At 48.0% G+C, this 19200-nt stretch overlaps 9 protein-coding genes across 9 annotated transcripts; 6 read left to right on the top strand and 3 right to left on the bottom strand.

Annotated features, from left to right (window-relative positions):
* Nucleotides 1-63: 63 nt before the first annotated feature.
* On the top strand, nt 64-1170 carry N7466_006502 (zinc-dependent alcohol dehydrogenase family protein; the record flags this gene model as incomplete). The annotated part of the gene is made up of 2 exons (XM_057165899.1): nt 64-577; nt 641-1170. 2 exons carry the CDS (start codon nt 64-66, stop codon nt 1168-1170), a joined length of 1044 nt encoding a protein of 347 aa, XP_057021498.1.
* An 884-nt stretch (nt 1171-2054) lies between these two features.
* N7466_006501 (uncharacterized protein) lies at nt 2055-3968 on the bottom strand (the record flags this gene model as incomplete). The annotated part of the gene is made up of 6 exons (XM_057165898.1): nt 2055-2914; nt 2985-3099; nt 3159-3333; nt 3382-3565; nt 3621-3833; nt 3887-3968. The coding sequence occupies 6 exons, from the start codon at nt 3966-3968 to the stop codon at nt 2055-2057; spliced, it is 1629 nt and encodes a 542-aa protein (XP_057021497.1).
* Nucleotides 3969-7498: 3530 nt separating this feature from the next.
* On the top strand, nt 7499-9218 carry N7466_006500 (FAD-dependent oxidoreductase; the record flags this gene model as incomplete). The annotated part of the gene is made up of 5 exons (XM_057165897.1): nt 7499-7706; nt 7772-8333; nt 8396-8459; nt 8517-8863; nt 8912-9218. The coding sequence occupies 5 exons, from the start codon at nt 7499-7501 to the stop codon at nt 9216-9218; spliced, it is 1488 nt and encodes a 495-aa protein (XP_057021496.1).
* Nucleotides 9219-9536: 318 nt separating this feature from the next.
* Nucleotides 9537-10499, top strand: N7466_006499 (uncharacterized protein; the record flags this gene model as incomplete). The annotated part of the gene is made up of 1 exon (XM_057165896.1): nt 9537-10499. The coding sequence occupies one exon, from the start codon at nt 9537-9539 to the stop codon at nt 10497-10499; it is 963 nt and encodes a 320-aa protein (XP_057021495.1).
* Nucleotides 10500-11010: 511 nt separating this feature from the next.
* On the top strand, nt 11011-11926 carry N7466_006498 (uncharacterized protein; the record flags this gene model as incomplete). Its single annotated transcript, XM_057165895.1, has 2 exons — nt 11011-11224; nt 11337-11926. 2 exons carry the CDS (start codon nt 11011-11013, stop codon nt 11924-11926), a joined length of 804 nt encoding a protein of 267 aa, XP_057021494.1.
* Nucleotides 11927-12166: 240 nt separating this feature from the next.
* Nucleotides 12167-13648, bottom strand: N7466_006497 (putative ribosome associated DnaJ chaperone Zuotin; the record flags this gene model as incomplete). Its single annotated transcript, XM_057165894.1, has 3 exons — nt 12167-13216; nt 13295-13435; nt 13496-13648. 3 exons carry the CDS (start codon nt 13646-13648, stop codon nt 12167-12169), a joined length of 1344 nt encoding a protein of 447 aa, XP_057021493.1.
* Nucleotides 13649-13971: 323 nt separating this feature from the next.
* N7466_006496 (LYR motif-containing protein) lies at nt 13972-14490 on the top strand (the record flags this gene model as incomplete). The annotated part of the gene is made up of 3 exons (XM_057165893.1): nt 13972-14044; nt 14133-14309; nt 14396-14490. 3 exons carry the CDS (start codon nt 13972-13974, stop codon nt 14488-14490), a joined length of 345 nt encoding a protein of 114 aa, XP_057021492.1.
* A 303-nt stretch (nt 14491-14793) lies between these two features.
* Nucleotides 14794-16028, bottom strand: slt11 (Pre-mRNA-splicing factor ECM2; the record flags this gene model as incomplete). Its single annotated transcript, XM_057165892.1, has 2 exons — nt 14794-15837; nt 15891-16028. The coding sequence occupies 2 exons, from the start codon at nt 16026-16028 to the stop codon at nt 14794-14796; spliced, it is 1182 nt and encodes a 393-aa protein (XP_057021491.1).
* A 718-nt stretch (nt 16029-16746) lies between these two features.
* Nucleotides 16747-18004, top strand: erg6 (sterol 24-C-methyltransferase; the record flags this gene model as incomplete). The annotated part of the gene is made up of 3 exons (XM_057165891.1): nt 16747-16950; nt 17012-17046; nt 17110-18004. 3 exons carry the CDS (start codon nt 16747-16749, stop codon nt 18002-18004), a joined length of 1134 nt encoding a protein of 377 aa, XP_057021490.1.
* Between the last annotated feature and the right edge of the window lie 1196 nt (nt 18005-19200).

Here is a 19200-nt window from a genome sequence, read left to right as displayed (position 1 = left end):
CCAGGAGATAATCAGCATTAGCTATCGCAAATCAATTGGATTCGAAACTTCCGATTTCTCACCATGCCTCAACACACCGTCTACCGACTTCCCACCAGAAACACCTTCGAAGACTTGACTTGCCATCAAGAGGACATCCCGAAGCCTCTCAGTCATGAAGTCTTGATCAAGGTCCGTGCCGTGGCGCTCAACTCGCGTGATTGCCAAATTGCTACCTCGACATATCCCTTCGCCATCAAAGAAAATGTCATTCCAGGTTCCGATGCTGCAGGTGACATCGTGGAAGTGGGTGATTTGGTGACAGAATTTGCGAAAGGTGACCGGGTTGTTGTCTGCTTTGATCAGACCAGGCTATATGGGCCATCGACGCACCCCGTTGCCGGTCAATCTGGTGGTGGCGTGGATGGCGTGATGGCTCAGTATATCACCCGCCCTGCATATGCTGTCGTCAAAGTTCCACGCGAAGCTCCTCAGACATACAGTGAGCTTGCTACACTTGTGTGCACCGGAGTCACTTCTTGGAATGCTCTCTATGGGAACAAACCCTTGGTCCCCGGCCAGGTGGTACTGGTTCAAGGTATATTGATAATCTCATAAATCCACGCCTCATGTTTGACGTTAACCAAATTTTTAAATCTAGGCACTGGTGGTACCTCAATGACTGCTCTAGTTCTCGCCAAGGCAGCTGGAGCTACTACCATTGTTACTTCTTCCAGTGATGAAAAATTGAATTTCGTCAAAGAAAAGTTCAGCCCCGACTGGTGTATCAACTACTCCGAGACTCCCGACTGGGGCGCCGAAGCCATGAGACTTACTGGAGGTAAAGGTGTCGACCATATCATTGATATTGGCGGCGCTGGAACTATCAAGGAAAGTCTGTCCGCTGTCGCGCGCGGAGGTGTCATCAGCATAGTTGGCTATCTTGCCAAAGTCGACTCTATGTCGGCGGCAGATGTATTGATTCTTGCTCTTGGTAAGGAAGCTGTTTTACGTGGACTTATTGTTGGCCCCAAGTGTATGCTGGAGGATCTGGTGACTTTTACCTCCAGAAGGCAATTGAGGTTCCACATTGAGAAGGAGTATGGGTTCACTCGGGACGATGTTTTGGCTGCCTATCACGCGGTCGGTTCTGGAAAGCATATTGGGAAAATTTGTATTGTAGTGGAATAATCGTTTTCGATTTGTTATATGTTTTATCATGCTGTACCAAGTTGGATAGTAATCAATTGCATTAGTTGGTGGGTTTAGTGAGTTGACAATTGGGTTGGGCCTCATACACATGTGCATGCAGGTCTACCCACCTTCCAGATGTCAAGTAATATATCCGTAAAAGAAGATTTTTGAATAAATCAAGCAATAAAAGGAAAGCCAACAACCACCCACCCACCGCACACAGAAATGATGTTTTTTTTAAAAAAATTGAAAAAACATACAACAGTCAGGATTCGCATGTGGTCACCCACCATACTAAAACTGACCGGCGTGTGGCTTAAATGCGGCTAGTAGTTTGGTAGGTGCCACCAGGGTGAGAAATAGGTAAGAGCCGCTTTAGCATCACATAACTAGTAGGGGTGAGAAGGGTGAGTGTATAATAAACAGGGTAAGGGGTAAGAATTCGACGACACCTTAACAAAGAGACAAAGCAGAAGGATCAGTTCATTTGATATAGAGAGAAATGCCTTGCTTACAAATAAAACAGAAAATGTGTAGAAATTGGATAGATAGTTTCTTCCTGTAGAATTTGATGATGAAATCTTCCCCATCTTTCAGGATGAGAAACTGAAAGAGTTGCAAACATCTTTTCGATAAGAGGCGAAACCAAGGTACTCTACTATTCGTAAAAATCCTTTGCGCTCACTTTGGACGTTTCGGTCATTGCCGCCAATAATACTTTTACCGGAAGACTCATATCAGGTTACACCTGTCAGGGCGACAGGGGGAAGTTTCCTGTTTGATATCCAGGTAGACTGTACATAAATTCCAGTCAAAATGGTTTTTTCGGGCGCTCGGTTGGAAAATAGTGCGCAAGTATACGTACCTAGACCTTCCTTGTATCAGCCTTCAGCAACATGGACCTCCACTTTACCAGTTCCAGTATTACTTGTTTTGATGTAGACCAGGTCAGGTTTGCCGTCTCCGTCATAGTCAATCATCTGCCATACCCCGTTGTTCTCTGGTGCAAATGTAGTACCCGTCTCGAGAATACGGTTTTGATAATTTGAAGCACCAGAGGCAACATGGACCTCCACCTTACCTGTTCCAGTGTTACTTGTTTTGATGTAGACCAGGTCAGGTTTGCCGTCTCCGTCAAAGTCAATCATCTGCCATACACCGTTGTTCTCTGGTGCAAATGTAGTGCCCGTCTCGAGAATACGGTTTTGATAATTTGAAGCACCAGAGGCAACGTGGACCTCCACTTTACCTGTTCCAGTGTTACTTGTTTTGATGTAGACCAGGTCAGGTTTGCCGTCTCCGTCATAGTCAATCATCTGCCATACCCCGTTGTTCTCTGGTGCAAATGTAGTACCCGTCTCGAGAATACGGTTTTGATAATTTGAAGCACCAGAGGCAACATGGACCTCCACCTTACCTGTTCCAGTGTTACTTGTTTTGATGTAGACCAGGTCAGGTTTGCCGTCTCCGTCAAAATCAATAATCTGCCATACACCGTTGTTCTCTGGTGCAAATGTAGTACCCGTCTCGAGAATACGGTTTTGATAATTTGAAACACCAGAGGCAACATGGACCTCCACTCTACCCGTTCCAGTGTTGCTTGTTTTGATATAAAACAGATCAGGCAGTAATGTGGTGAGGTAATGAGCCATGAGCCAGGTTCCAGCAGTTTCTGAGTAAAAGGTGGTCGATGTTTCGAGGATTCTTAGGCTGTAAGGGCCTGAATTTAGTGTACTTCCTTCTAAATAGGCAGTGGTCAGTATTCCGGAATTATCTGGATATAAATATGATCTTGGTGTTGGTATACTCACGAATGCCGCCCTGGATGATAGGGAGAAACTGTGCATCAATGGTTGAGGCTTGCCAGATACCAATGCCATCAACGCGTTGATTCTGGTTGTGCTTGTCCTTGTAAATGGAAACAACCTAAGAAGGTCAAGATATGTGTCCATTATGTCCATTCACATAAGGGAAGATATTCTAACCTCAGCTGGTGGTACAAAGTACATTATTCCGCCATCATTCGTTCTGTTGTCGCCAGGGACGCCCAGTACAATTATCGATTCGGCGTTGGGTCCCTGTAAGTTCAACCAATAGTTAAGGGATGAACTAAAGCCAGCTGTCTTGAGGCTGCAGCTTGGGTCATTGTAAAATTGTACGCTGTGAAAAGATTAAGTATTGAAGTTGTCAGGAGTATGAAATACTCACAATAGATAGTCAAAAGCAGTCAGGTTAACAGTCTGCTCCAATGCGTTACAGTTGCCTGGGCAGCCATGGTGGCACTCGGGTGCCGCTGATACAATTAGCTGCTGCATCCCTTGGAGCTCTCGAAGTCGCGTAACAAACCCATCGTAGTACCATTGATAGGTTTGGCCGCCTTGCGGTTTCTCTTCTACCAATATCACAGGTTTTAGTATTTAGTTCAAATCTGAGAGTTAAAATCTCACCAATATCTAAATCCACCCCATCCATCTGCACATCTCCGAATGGTCTCCAATATGAGTTGTTGATCGTTCCAGCGAAGAACATGTTGTACATTTCATCAGCGGTTTTGTTTGCCTCCTCGATGGTGTCAAATCGGTATTTGCCTGTACAGCCACTTCCACCACAGTCATGAACAGTGGCACCACCCATGGACATAAGGACCTTAACATTACGACCTTGGTGCAGATCGTATTAGTAGGAGATTTGTATGTACTGGAGAGAGTCTTACTCTTGCAATAAGTGATATTCCTTGCAATAGCATCACATCCAACGCGATTTTCTGTTGAGCATGAGACGCTGTCCATTTGCATGTGAAATGTCTCATTGCCAAATTGGTCGATAAAACCGAGCACAACCACTGTAAGATATAGATGTCAGAGACGCATTGACAACACTGAAAACAAGTAGCACACCATTATAGCCTAGATCACAGTATGAGCTCAGGGATTGTTGGGTAGGATACTTATCCTGCCCCCAGTATGTGACGAGAAGTGGTGACGGAAGTTTGGTAGCCGAGGACAAAACAATAAAGGGTATTAAGCCCCAAGAATACGTAAGCATGACTAACTGTATAGACAATATAATTAATTAGTGGGAAACTCGTAAGTAATGCTGGATGATAAATTATCATATACTAGTGGGTTGCACCGTCTTTTATAGCCTTGAGCACACCACGGGAAAACTTCCCCCAAAAGATGTATAAGGGAAATCTCTCCAATGTAATTACGGCTGGCCACCAGGTGAGGGCACTGTAGATTAGAAGCATCTGTAATCTCATTGCAGGCGCCTCGACATCGCCACCAACAGAACATTGCCAACCAGTCAAGTATCACCTTGGTCATGCGCATGACTTCATTATTCTAGACCTGGTTTGCCGTTTCATTATAAAGACTACAAAGCTTATCAGAAGATAGTGAAAGAACCAACGAACCAACCAAACAAACTAACGAACCACAGTTCGAACTCGTAAACAAACTGTAGAGATGGAATCTGATGAACTGTAGATTAAACGGTTTAAACGGTGATGATAATGATTTGAATAAGGAATGCTTGCTAACGGTAGGCTCAAGAAGGTGGGTTCAAACCAACAAAAACGGGTAATTCCAACCGGCTTCACCGCTTCCCAAACACGGTCGCCACAATAGGAAAGACGCTTGCGGAATGGATTGTTCTGGATCCTTATATCAGAGGCCTCCCTGGGCTGTTACTGGCCAGGGAAGTATTGAAACCTTGGCATAATCTTGGAATCACATGATCATGATTGACATGCTTCATCATTATGATCGCTTGATCATCGTGATCGCCGGCGATGACCGGCTTCATGTGCTTCTTTCTTGTTCTAGATACATAGCAGGCTGCGTCTCTGTTGTGATCTGATGGTAATGCGGATGGATTACTATCTAAGACTCTCGACTAATCCTAACTATCGAGCCGTCAGGTGACCCTAACGGGGGGTCATGTGACAGTCTCTCTTTCTTCGACACACAATACAATTCATATTCATTCCATTGCTTGTTCCTATCTTCTTTTCCATGACATAATACAGCTTTCCTTAATGTTCTACAAATTGTTGGTTGGTTTGGTTGGAACATCTCCCAGGGCGCTCCGAATAACAAAATTGTCTGGAATGCCTTTTACTTCATATACTCACCTTGTGTTTAGATATTAGTCGAGACGTACAACTGGTGACCTCATAAAAATCTTCCGCTTTAGGATATTTCCAGCGGAGCCGGGACAGGACTAGACCAATGAGCAAGAGGCTGCATGATTCTCATAAGGCTATTGGATGACAAAAGTACCAACTCTAACTAATATTGTACTAGCGGATGATTACTCATTCCATGTCACAAGGCCTAAGAGTAAGATCGCTGGTTTATAAGCTAAGAACCAACACCATGAATGTGTTCCTAAGTATTAAGACCCTTCCTTACTTAGAATCTATACTAGGCCTTTAAATTATCCTAGAATATAAGAGTATATTATACCTAGATAAGGAAGGACTCTTCTATAATAATCAACCATCCTATAGGTTTATTGTAAGTCCGGTATAGACATGTGTGATTCAGCCAAGGGTGCATAGTATTTTCTATATAGCTAAGGACGACTTCGATCTACATCAAATATTATTAGGGAACTATACCTAGGTAGGCGCTACCTCTAAGTCCCGAATCCCGATCACCCTGCTTGGTAAGAAATCTCACCCTATTGAATATTCTCACCTCTATCACCCAGTCTGCATAATTCTCACCCATATCACCCACACTCACCTAGAGAAATTATAATCGCTGCTCTAGGGTGATAGGGCTCTGGAGACTATTAGCCACGTGTATATATGTGGCTTAAGTACGGCTGAGCGGACGGGAAGCCCTGTTCTCCACACCCTATGGTCGTATGTACTTGAGTACACTTGAACGGTGTTAGGGCAAAGCCAAACGGTATCGAATCGATACCTGAAAGCTCAGGTTGAGCTTCAAACAAAACATACTGATTCACGATCCACCTGTTGCTGCATCTACAGGGAAGACCGCAGTACTCGATTGCACCATAGTAGGTAGCACCGCTGGCGTTTTCAGAAAAACCCAACAGCTTATATCAACACCTTTCTTGCACCCGACGATAGGCATAAGCCGCCACCAAGGCAACAACATGAAAACCACTACCAAGCACAGCAAATAAATTCCAAAGCAAATATCGAAAATTTGAATGTTCCGGAGCTCAACCTCTCTAGAAATCAACAGATGAAGATGGCTGTGCACCACGGTCAGAAGGGAAAGGGCTTCAGCGACTCCGAGATGCCATCCCGCCTCGATTTCAATACTTTTCTATAGTAACACACACTATAAACACTTTCCTATTATGATCTTGACCAAGAAGAATAGAGAACTGATATGTGCAGTTTAACGAAGTTTCTGTGCTGATTTCTGCTTCTTTGTTTGCTACCTTGAAAGTCCATCTTGATGCGATGGATGAGCTGCGAGCAGGAGAGCTATCTTGAATGAATCGAGATGTCCTAGACTCTTGTCTTTCCCGTTTTTTTCTTTCTCCCGTCAGAATCATTTTATTGAAATCTCAAATCGGGAGTTATCACCTATATGACCTACACTTGTTTAGAATATATGCCGATATACTCGGAGGGGGATAAGTGGGGAAACCTGAGCGGGAGTCGGGACCAACGAGAACCGAGAATTCCTATCGCATCTCCGTTCCCGCTTCCGCTCCCCTCTATACAGAGAACCCAACATACTGAGGCTTCTTCGGAGATGCCTGGAGGGTTTCAAAGGCTGGCCACAAGGATGTGTCTGATGAAAGCGGTTCACCGAAAGAGACTAGAGGCTCAGGAGCAAACCAACCAACACCTTTGGGCCCACCGACCTTAGCTTTTTCTACAACATGCCAGTGGATTTGTTCTTTCCATACGATAATTACGGCCAAACCCCGAAAACCTTTGACCCTTCAGGTCTCGCTCGGACATATTTTTGACTGTGTCAGAGTGGATACTGACAGCTGAACGAAGTGAGGCTATCTAAGGGATTCATGCACGTGACCAATACTGGATTCCCTCAAAAAAAAAAAAAAAGACGAGAGATCAGGTGACCACACGTGTACCAGGTGGGAAATACTCATTCAGCCCCGTCGATGGCAGCCTTGGGCTAGTACGATGTATTTAACTGAGTCATGCACCCTGGCTCAATCAGAGCGGTACTCCGCTCCGCCGATCCAACTCTCATGAGTCATAAAGTCCCTCAGTTGGTATCTATATAAAAAGAACAAATGATGTCCTCATGTTTCTAGAAAATACTACCATCTGAGCTTTTCTTGCTTCACTCAAGTGCTTGAAATCATGTCTACCCCCGTGAATCCCGAGTGTGCCACGCATCTGCCGCATACAAATGATACTTCTGACAGGCTGCCCGCTAGATCACCACCATCAAACATCTCTGTCCTCATTGTAGGCGGTGGTGTAGCGGGCTTACTTGCTGCCCTTGAGTGTTGGCGTAAGGGACATGACGTGCGAGTCCTCGAAAGGAGTCCCTCGCGACTATTGACAGGTAAAGCACATTGACCACGTTCCATAAACCATGATAGTGATCTTGTCTAATGCATCGGTTCTTAGGTGATGGATTCGCCATAGGTCCCAGTGCAATCAACGCGCTTCGACAATGGCCAGATTTGGATAAGGAAATACGGCATTTATCTTATGAGCCGTGGATTTCATGGCACAAGATTACTGGTGAGATGATCTCGAGCCCGAAACCCTTCGAATTGAATCCCTCAAAGACTACCTCTGGAGACCAAAAGAGCCAGCCTCCCGTGAAAGTATACAGGTATAGTCGTCCGAAGATGCACAAGATGCTGTCGGATCAGCTTGAACGGATTGGACTTGAGGTAGAATATGGTAAACGGGCAGTTGAATTTTACGAGAGTTCATCTTACTCCACAGCCGGCGTATTTCTCCAAGACGGCGAAAAGATCGAAGCCGACGTGGTTATCGCTGCTGATGGAATTGGGAGCATATCCTCTCGTATCACGCTGGGTCATGAAGTCCGCGCCCGTCCTATAGGCTTCTCGATATATCGATGCTCCTGTTCCATCGAGTCGTTTCTGGCGGACCCTGTATTCAACGAGAAGTTCTCCGAATTAGAGGATGACAGACCAATGTTTCAAATGTGGATTGGGTTCGTTTCACAGCCCCCAATTTGCCTCAATTGAGAATGAAGCTAAATACGTCGTATTCCAGCAAAAATGTGCATTTCCTCGTTGGAAGAATGCAAAATGAGATAACGTGGTATCTCACATATCAGGTAAACCACACATTCCTTGCAAATCTTCGGAGTACATTCACTAAGAACAATTCATAGAGCCGTGGAGATAGCAAGGAGTCATGGTCAAATATAGTAGACCCAGATACCGTCCTCCAGACCACAGCCATGATCGAGGGATGGCCGGAATACGCAGACCGGTTGATCCAAGCAACACCCAAAGATTGTATCAACGATTTCAAGCTCATGTGGCGTGAACCTCAGCCTTGCTGGACTTCTTGCACCGGCCGGGTTATCCAGATCGGCGACGCGGCCCATACTTTCCATCCCTCGTCTGGGAATGGTGCTACGCAGGGAATGGAAGACGCCATCTCACTTGCTACATGCTTGCAGATTGCAGGAAAAGACAATGTGCCCTGGGCAACTCGTGTCCATAACAAACTTAGGTTTGCTCATGATTCTCTGAGAAAATATCAAACTAACTCATTGTACAGATTCGAACGTGTCGCTTGTCTGCAAATGCTGGGTGTGCTCAATCACCAGATGCGCCATCGCTCTGCCGATGCTAAGGTGTCGCAGGCGAAGCCGATCGGATTGCTTGGTGCTTGGATCTGGCAGCATAGCCCAGAGCAATACGCGATCGAAAACTATCAGCTTGCACTCGCAAATCTGGCCGGCCAGGGTTCGTTCCAAAACACCAACACTCCCCCGGGTTATATCTACAAGCCGTGGACTATCGATGAACTGCTGAAGGCTACTGAGGAGGGTGAGGAGATTGTGCTCGATGGAGACTGGGAATGAGCATGAGATAAGATTCTGGTTCCTGTGTTTTCGTAATGTTTTTTTTTTCACTCATCACTACTAGTAGTAGAAGTATCCATACATGTATAGTTTGTTCAACGCTATCGCTATCTAAGTCTCCACATTACAGCTACTATTTAACAATCTTCGAGATTCGCTCATCACAGTTGAGAGATCAGTCAATCATTCAATGTTGTGAGCCGAGGATCTTTACAATTCGATGATTGGGTTTCAAGGCTACGGACGTCGGAGATAAAGTCTTCCCGCTTGGTTAGATTCGGCGTTAAGGATCCGCCCCCACTTTATTGTGCAGCCAACATGGATCTTTCCATCTTTCCTTTCCTGCAGGGACCAGAATATTCAAATTTCGAAACCATCATTATGAATAAAACACTCTCTACAGAAGATGTACCACCGCAATTCCTCAAGGCAGCCTACCTTGTCGGCCACGTTCCGCTCAAGGCACTTTCCTCTGACCCGCGCATCTCCTACACACTATATATCCCCCCATCTCACTACCAAACAGGCCCCAACGCAAAGAAACTCCCCTTGCTAGTCTGGATCCACAGCACGCGTCGGAAGCTCGATGCACTAGATGGGGGTGACTTGGTAGCCTTTGCGGAGTCAACACCCTGCGCAATTCTTGCCCCGTTGTTCCCTGCCGGTCTGGATGGACCGAATGATTTGGATTCTTATAAATCCATGCGCTCCAAGACGCTTCGCTCTGACCTTGCTCTCTTGTCCATGCTCGACGAGATCGCGCCCAGGTGGCCCGGTCTCCAGACAGAGAAGTTCTTCATGCTGGGCTTTTCTGGGGGCGGGCAGTTCGCTCATCGGTTCTTATACCTGCACCCCGAGCGGTTGTTAGGTGTCAGCGTGGGAGCGCCGGGCCGGGCGACCTTATTGGATCCCGCGCTGAACTGGCCGAATGGAATTGCAGATGTTGATAGTCAGTTTGGACGGGTAGTTGATCTGCAACTGATCCGCCAGGTCGATATACATCTGGCAGTCGGGTCGGAGGATAATGAGGTTCACGGTGGTGATGAGTTTTGGAAGTGGTTGCAGAAGGTTAAAGGGAAAGAAGGGAAGTCATCCGAGGGAGTGAATCTGGCTACTATGAGCCAGGGAAGATTGCAGACATTACAAGCTTTGCAGGCTGTTTGGGAAAATGACAGCATAGAGAGTCAGTTGGATATAGTAGAGGGCGCCGCTCATGAAGCTGTAAAAGTGCGACCTTGCCAGCTACATTTCCTGGCGCTATTGATCAAAGCTACTTTGTAGACAAGTGTAGCTTTTATTTACAGAACCCCTCTGATATCCCACCATGTGGGTTGACGTAATCTGGGGGCATCAGCTCTGAAATATGAATGGAATTTACTAGCTTTGAACAGAAAATGGGAGAAACTTTTGAGTCATGAAGTCTGAAGATAATTTAGAAGTCTTGAAGTCGTTGACTGGTACGACGAAGTTATCATCTACTTGGATAACCCTAGACGGCGAATAAATAACCTGACTGTCCTGTTTCCAAGTATATAAACGAGTTCAACTACAACAAAAAAAAACCCCGCCAATGTGCGGACACGCGATAAAGACCTCATGCCACCAAATCCGCCCACGATAAGCCCCACGTCCCATCTCCTCCAGCTTCCCCATTCGTCAACATCGCCGATCAAAAGGATTTAGACCAACCCTACTTCTTCTACTCCACACTCTCTAACATAAGAAACCTCAATTGCTCCAAAGATCTCCCCTCAATTGAATCCCTAACAATACCTCTCACACTATACAGATCATGTCTGCAACCGGCGCAATGCTAGGCTCAAAGAGCAGTTTCTCCACCCGCATCTCCCTCCGCTGGGTTCCTGAGGTTCCCGAGGAGACCACAGACACAATCGTCCTCTCTGTCGGAGAATGGTTCGTCGACCTCCGCATGGATAAGGCTTCTGGCCAGATTGACTGGGCAATGGCCGGTACTCGGATTGAAGAGAATCCCAATGAAGTGCCCTGTACGTTGCCTTGAACTTACCACCGTTGCCTTGCCCTATTTGAAATGGATACATTATTCCAATTGAGCGATTTGGCTTGAAATTACCACAATCACTAACGCCACGCCTACAGTGAAAGTACTCTTCACACGCGAACTCGATTCCTTCAATGAGATCGGAATGGTAGACGCGGCCAGATTCAGCCCACTCCCCAACGGCGATGATCTCGAGCAGGGTGAAATGCCTCGCACCGATCTCCCCGGCGCCCCGATGACGGCCTTTGAGGAAGTGTGGCGCGAGTTGCCTTTCCGGGAAGGTCCCGAAGGTGCCAAGAAGGGAATTTCATGGATTTTGGAATCTGATGATCGGGATCTGGATTTTGGAGAGAACGGAGAGGGAGAAGTTACCATCACTAAGGTGTTTATCGGTCGGATTTGGGGAACTTATTTGGCGTTCCGTCAGGTTCAGACTCATGCTCGTCAGAAGGAGGGTGGGGAATTCACTGTTAAGAGATCGGGGGCGGAGGTTAGTGCCAGAAAGGAGGAGTGGAGCTCTGGGTCTGGGTGGGAAGAAAAGTATCTTGTGGGTCCTGATGGGGGTGCTGTGCGTTCGATGAAGAGTGGATTTGATGGGGAAGGAAAGGGTTCCTGGAGAGTTCCTGGGGAGACTGTTACCATTGAAGGAAAATCTTTCGTTGTTCGGGCTTTCGAGGAGATTCAATAGATATATCCTCCAGATGTCTATGTTTGGAAAGTTGGTTGACCCAGGCCAGTAATTCTTGGGCCGCTACAAAATATAAAGAAATTTCGCGAGTATCTTGGAAGACGTGGGAAATGTACGTTTTAATGCATTGTATCATCTTCTCTATGGGCGTGAGTAACTGCAAAATAAAGTAAAAGTCGTCATCAGGGACATGAAGCAGCCTCGTCCGAATATAGAACAGAGTCAAATCAAGAATGAAATCTAAGCGAAAACCTTGACCTCACCAGTCTTCAGCTTGCCAGCATCAACCAGACGCTGAGCCTCGGAGGTGTAGACAGCCTTGACGGCACCACCATCCTTTCCAGCAATGGTGAGCTTCTCAGCCAGAGCAGCGAGCTCATCAACATCAATCTTGCCCATGATGAGCTCGACGTCGTTGAGAACAGAGTCAACCTGGGCGGCGGAAGGCTCGCCATCGGCGAAGTAGTTAACGTCCTTGACGGAACCCTTAACAACACGCTTGTTCTTCTTGGCAGCGTTCTTAGCGGCCTCCTTGTTCTTCTTGTTCTTCTCACGCTCAGCCTTGGCGGACTCCTCGGCGTCCAACTTGGCCTTCTCCTCAGCAGCCTTCTTGGCCTCCTTCTCCTCCTTCAGGCGGATGGCCTCGTCTTCCTTAGCCTTGCGCTTGGCATCCTTGCCGGCACGAGCCTGCTGACGGAACTTCTTGATACGCTCATCATCAGCGAGGGCCTCGTCAACGAGACCACGCAGACGGGCGACATCCTCGTTCTTGCGCTTGCGGCGAGCGTTGGCGTTCTTCTTCTCAGTGTGACGCTTCTGGTCACGGCTCTCTCCATCATCGGGAACATCCTCATCAAGGTACTCGAATGAACGCCAGCTGTCGAAGTTGTACCAGAAGTTGTAGAAAGTCTCAACCTCCTCCTGGGTGCTCTCTTCGTGACCGAACTGGGGAACGGGCTGCTTAAGGGAGAAACGGCCCTCAGCCTCGAAAGCGGCAGCCCAAAGCTTGTAGAACTTGCTCTTGGAGGAAGCCTGCTTCTTGGTAGGGGGCTCAATATCGGCGGCCTCATCGACGGAGTCGAACTGGCGACGACGGGCGGGGTCGAGCAGCAACTCGGTGGCGATCTGGATGCACTTGAAGAAGCTGTCGTTCTCGTCGCGCTGGCCAGAGGCGGCCTTCTTATCGGGGTGGTGACGCAGAACCTTCTTGCGGTGAGCACGCTTGATCTGCTCGGGGGTTGCCCGCCAGCGGTAGCGGGTCAGGCCGAGAACGGCGTAGTGATCCTGAGACTATTGGGGAGTTAGTATTTCTTTCTTCTTCGGGTGATAGAGAAAAAAAGACGAAAAGAAGATGACGGAAACACTGACCTTCCAGTCCTTAGCCTCACGGTTGAGCATCATGGGGTCCTCGTCCTCGGAGATGTCATCATCCTCCTCATCCTCAGTCTTCTTGACGTTCTGCTGAGCCTGGAGACGCTCATCCTCAGAGAAAGTACGGTTGTGACGCTTCTGTAGAATTTATTAGAGTCGATGATTAAATTTGTTGCGGGGCAATTCGGATTAACATACACGGCGGGCGTGAGCGAGGAAGTGAGGGCCAACGGGCTCCAGGTTGCGCTGGGTAGGAGCAGACAGGGTGCCGACGGGCTTGAAATCCTTCTCGGCACTCCAGCCCGAAGGCAGGGAGGGAAGCTGAACCTTGACAACTTGAACGGCAGCCATTGTGAAAGTGGTTGTTGAAGGGACAAGTGGGTGAGGGAAGTCCCACTTGGTTTTTTTTCTGATATTTTTTTCTGCCCCGAATGGCCGCCCGCCAATCACAGCTCGGATGATCCAAGTCGTGATTCCTTGCGCCTTCACTTCGATCACTGACTCGGGATTTGTTTGATTTTGGATAGTCGCACCATTGCAATTGATTGATCCTTTCCCACATCTACATACCCTTCGAATTCGATCCAATCCCGACATCCCGCAACCCCCGGCGCCTAACACCCGGTCTTGCCCCGGCTTTCGTATCCAAACACCCGACTTTTACCCCAGACATTATGGCATCTCCGTCTACTGCCGCCCTGAGCGCCTATCGCCAGATCCTACGTGCCACTCGTGTTGCCTTCCGAGGTATGTTGTCACCCCCGGTTCCCTGAACTATACATATCTCAAGCGCCCGGCTCAAGCTCATAATTCAATGTATTAACATCTAAACCAGACGACGTCCGAGTGATGGTTGCCTCTCGTCAAGAAGCCCGTCGCAACTTCGATCAGAACCGCCGTGTCGCCGTTGACACCGGTATGCAGATCAACCACGCCATCGAGGTTGCCAACATTCTCCGCCACAATCTGGTGCAGGGTGCTCGTGAAGATGGCAACGAGGCCGCCAAGTGGGGTATGTACAATTGTTCTCTCCGGAATGAAACATTGTGGAGACTTTTCATTGTATATTGCAATTGGGTTACTGACATTATCCTGCAGAACTCCGGATCCATGACGAGATTGAGCGCGGCGACAATGACTCGATCAAGGTTGGTGGCAAGGACGTCAAGATTCACAAGGCTTGCTCCTCTTGAACTAGGTCAAAACTTGAAGAGTCCATTTCGCATGCTACGCCGACTCCATGACTATGGTCAGTGGAGATATAAATTTGAACCAGCGCCCATAGGACTGGATGTGTATTATAGTATACCCAACTCTTGTTATTTTCATTTGGCGTCTCACTGGGGTATTTTTGATTGTGATAAGAAGCTGCATAGAAACAAGAACCAATCCATATTCAACATTCAACGCCCGCTTTGTACTATGAACCCATGACATGCCGGAACCACCCTTTTCCAATTGATATTACACCATGTTTGACTGAAACACAACGACTTTTAATCTCCATTCATACTGGCATACTGGACGGATCCAGAACCCGGGGGTGGAGCCACAGCGAAGTCCTGGACAGGGGCCTCCTTCTTGGTATCGCCGGTAGCAGTGATAGCCTTCTTATCGGACTGACCACGCTGAGCAGTTCCCGCAGCTTGGCGACCTGTCCGGATGTTCCTGTGCTTCTCCTCCGGCGTCATGTTATCGAGTAGCCTAGGCTTAGCCATTGCCACACCTAGCACCCATTTCTTGGAAGGGTCCTGAGGGTTTTCAATAACCGCACCCCCTTTGCAAGCCATGTATGCCTTCACAGCATCGTCACGGGTCGTGTAGGTAACAAAAGCACAGGCGGATTTATGCGAGCATTGGACCGGCTGAATATTACCGAATTTCTTGAAGTGTAATGTCAGGTAATGTTCACTAAGGTCCTGTTGCACGCCAGTCACAAAGAGCGACCTAACATTGCGATCATTTGACTGATCGATATTTTGCGCCGCTTCGGGCCCGGTGCTGGCGAATGAACGACCGCCACGGCCACCACCGCGACCTCGTCCAGCGGCGCCTCCACGACCAGGTAAGCGGTTACCAGTTCGACTCTCGCCGGTGCGAATGGGGCCAGGAGCGTTTCCGTAGCGGCTGTTCGTGCGGGGCTGATCGGTAGAGCTAGATGCTTGTCCTTCCTCGGCGCCTTCCGATGGGCCCTCATTGTTACGCGGGTTGCGGTTAAAGTATTTGCTGTTTGCCAAGTGGCGCAACAACTCGTCGGCCTTCTCATAGATCTTGTCATGTTCCTCCACTGCGCCAACTCCTTGTTCGATTTCCTTCTCGTGATTTTGCGCATAGTACTCGCGGTTGATGCTGCTCTCGGGGCCCGGCGCAACCATCTTTAAGGCGGCATCACGGATTTGGAGTGGCATAGACAGACTCAGATCGAGCAAGCAAAATTGGCAGCAGTTCTTGAGGCGGCTGCAGGTGAGGCAAACGATGGTAGACTTCCGCTTCGATTGACGGTCAACGTTCCAGCTAAATTTGGTGAAGGGACGAGAACACTGTTTTTGATGTTAGACAGCGTAGTTGAAGGTTGATCGGATCAAAAACTTACAAACTTGCATTGTTCACCATAGTCTTCTTTCAATACTCTAACGTTGGGGTTTGCAGGGAAACACTTTTCGCATGCAGCTGGACAGTCGGAAGACTCATGGCCGGAGCGATTAAGATCGTGTTTAATTTGAGGAGGCATGGTGGGGGATCTTGCGTTGTGAAGCTCAAGATTAAGTGAAGGAACTAGGAACCTTCAGACACCGAAGCTGATTATTACATTATGATGTGGCGGTGACTGTGGCGTTGGGTCATGTGACTAATCACATGTTTGCCTGTGTTTGCCTGTGTTTGCATTGGTGTTGATTCTTGTATGCCTCTTCTTCTTCAATGTTTGTTCTTTAAATTCAATTGTTTTCTCTCTTTCCGAGATTACAAGATCTCGGAGCAGATCTCAAGGTTCTTTCCGGCAATCATCTTTCTCGTGTCGACTTCAACAGACATTCTCATTATCTTGATGTATAACATCAGGTCACCTTTTATCAAGGTCGGCAGAGCCACTATCCGAACCAGCCACAAACCGGAAGAGACTCGTCCCGCCACCCCAGACTTAGTTGGGTCTAGTCCTACTGCACGGGTTGCCCGCTCAGGGGCTCCGTGATTGGCTTGATTTTTCGCATTGCCAAAAAGTTGCTTCGCATTCGATACTCCTTTTTCTTTAAACTCTCCTTTCATCTCCTCTCCAAATCTCTCTCTCTCTTCCCCAAGTCTCTTTCTTTTTCTCTTCTCGTGCGGTTTGCTTGGTTCAATCCAATTACCGTACTACCTTTTCCATAATTAACGGACCAGTGTCCTTTTTTTGTCGCCCCTCTTCAACAATTTACCCCTTTTAATACACCAACCCTTTCTACCCCTTCACAATGGCTCCTACTGCTTTGGAACGTGAGGATATGGCGCGTGACGCCGCCTTCAACAAGGCTATGCACGGAAAGACTGCCAACCTTCGTGGTGGTCTCACTGCCCTGCGTGGCAAGGACAACGCTGCTCAGAAGGCCGCTGTTGACGAGTACTTCAAGCACTGGGACAACAAGGACTACGCCGATGAGACCGATGCCGATCGTGAGGTGAGATAATTCGCTGGCGTGATTCAATTGAGTCTGAAAACTAATCCCAATCTCTAAATAGGCTCGCAGATCCGAATACGCTACCTTGACCCGACAGTACGTTCAGCCTCCAGACTCTCGCGCCTGAATGATCGCAAGTCAACTAACATGTTCATTTAGCTACTACAACCTTGCCACTGACTTCTACGAGTACGGCTGGGGCTCTTCCTTCCACTTCTGCCGCTTCGCCTACGGTGAGCCCTTCCGTCAGGCCATCGCCCGTCACGAGCACTACCTCGCCATGCAGACTGGAATCACCGAGGGCATGAAGGTTCTTGATGTTGGCTGTGGTGTTGGTGGTCCCGCTCGCGAGATCGTCAAGTTCACCGGTGCCCACGTCACCGGCCTGAACAACAACGACTACCAGATTGATCGCGCTACCCACTACGCTCACAAGCAGGGTCTGTCTGAGAAGATGGCCTTCGTCAAGGGTGACTTCATGCAGATGAGCTTCCCCGACAACAGCTTCGACGCTGTGTACGCCATTGAGGCCACCGTTCACGCTCCCGAGCTTGTCGGTGTGTACTCTGAGATCTTCCGTGTCCTCAAGCCCGGTGGTACCTTCGGTGTCTACGAGTGGCTCATGACTGACGAATACGACAACGACAACGCTGAGCACCGTCGCATCCGTCTCGGTATCGAGCAGGGTGACGGTATCTCCAACATGGTCCGCATCTCCGAGGGTGTTAAGGCCATCAAGGATGCCGGTTTCGAGGTTCTCCACCACGAGGATCTGGCTGCCCGTCCCGACGCCACCCCCTGGTACTACCCGCTGGCGGGATCTTTCAAGCACATGGGCTCCGTCTGGGACTTCTTCACCATTGCCCGCATGACCTGGTGGGGCCGTGGTCTCGCCCACCGCTTCGTCGGTGCCGGTGAGAGCATCCGTCTCTTCCCCCGTGGCTCCCAGAAGACCGCCGACAGCTTGGCTCTTGCCGCTGACTGCCTGGTTGAGGGTGCCCAGAAGAACCTCTTCACTCCCATGTACCTGATGGTCGGCAAGAAGCCCTTGTAAATCTTCACATAAAACTTCCTTCTTCTCCTGTTTCTTTTTTTTGATCATGCATCCTTCCCGCATTTATTACCCGTCACGCGGCTTCTTCCACCTCACATTTCCCACCTTGTATTCACTTCTGTTGTCATTATTTCTCCCAGGCTGCCGACGAGGCGTGTCTTCGCAATGGCGCTATCTGACCCGACCCGGTGTAGAACGTCGTTCTTTTCGACGATGGTCATGATGTTTTTTCTCTTCTGTTCCCCTTGTTTCTTTTGGACCGAATAGATATGTAATAGTTATTGAGGCAAGAATAATGAGCCAAGGATTGACTGCTAATACCTCACATGCATTGTATCAAATCTCCCACTCTCTTCAATTCATGTATCACCAATTAATCAACTCGACTTTCATTAACATTCAATCAATCGTAAATAAAGCCGTTGTGCTTCAGCTCCAGACCCTTCCTTGAGGCACATATTCTTCCCTGCAGCTGGAGATGTGGGTCGTTTAAATAACCTTACCGTGGGCTCGTTTCACAACCATGTGTGAATGTCGTACGGTGATCCGTGCCTAACATTAGGCACGGATCAATATCGCATTCTGGCAAGTATTTGTGACCAAGGTGAACATATATGAAAGTCAAATAGTAGCACTTGAGGTATTCTCAGGGAAAACGCAGTCCTGGCAGTCTGAGTGGTCCAGACGGGTCGAGATGCAGAAAGGAAACACACTGGTAGTTGACACGCTATACAGTCGCATTTTTATGAGCATCAAGGAGGCAGGCGCTATATCTGGACCTCTTGGAAGGAGACTTGAATAATAGACACATGTGCATGCTGTGTGCACTAATGTATCGCATGGATCCAGTCTGGAGGGTTGATTCTTCATTCAAATGAAGTTCTAGCCGGACTAGAAATATTTTTCGCAGCTCAATATACTACAACTTTATCCTAAATCACATAATTCTAAAGCATAAGTAATTGATCGAATTACATACTGTACTACCTACACAATAGGAATTAGCCCTATAAGCAAAACTAGTTAATGTTGGCTCAAATGTTTAGAATGATATATATTGTAAGTTCGGTTTCAAATAGTATCTGGTGCCAAAGGTAGGCTAGTCCAGCAAGACCACCAATCGCTTTCCTCGGGCACGAACGGCCAAATATCTTCAAGAAGCCGTTGAATCCGTTCGGGGAGAAAAAAACCGACTG

The sequence above is a fragment of the Penicillium verhagenii genome (assembly GCF_028828195.1).
Source record: "Penicillium verhagenii strain IBT 33310 chromosome Unknown utg000006l_segment0_segment0, whole genome shotgun sequence".
Classification (NCBI taxonomy): Eukaryota; Fungi; Ascomycota; class Eurotiomycetes; order Eurotiales; family Aspergillaceae; genus Penicillium; species Penicillium verhagenii.
This window is presented reverse-complemented; position numbering and strand designations above follow the sequence as displayed.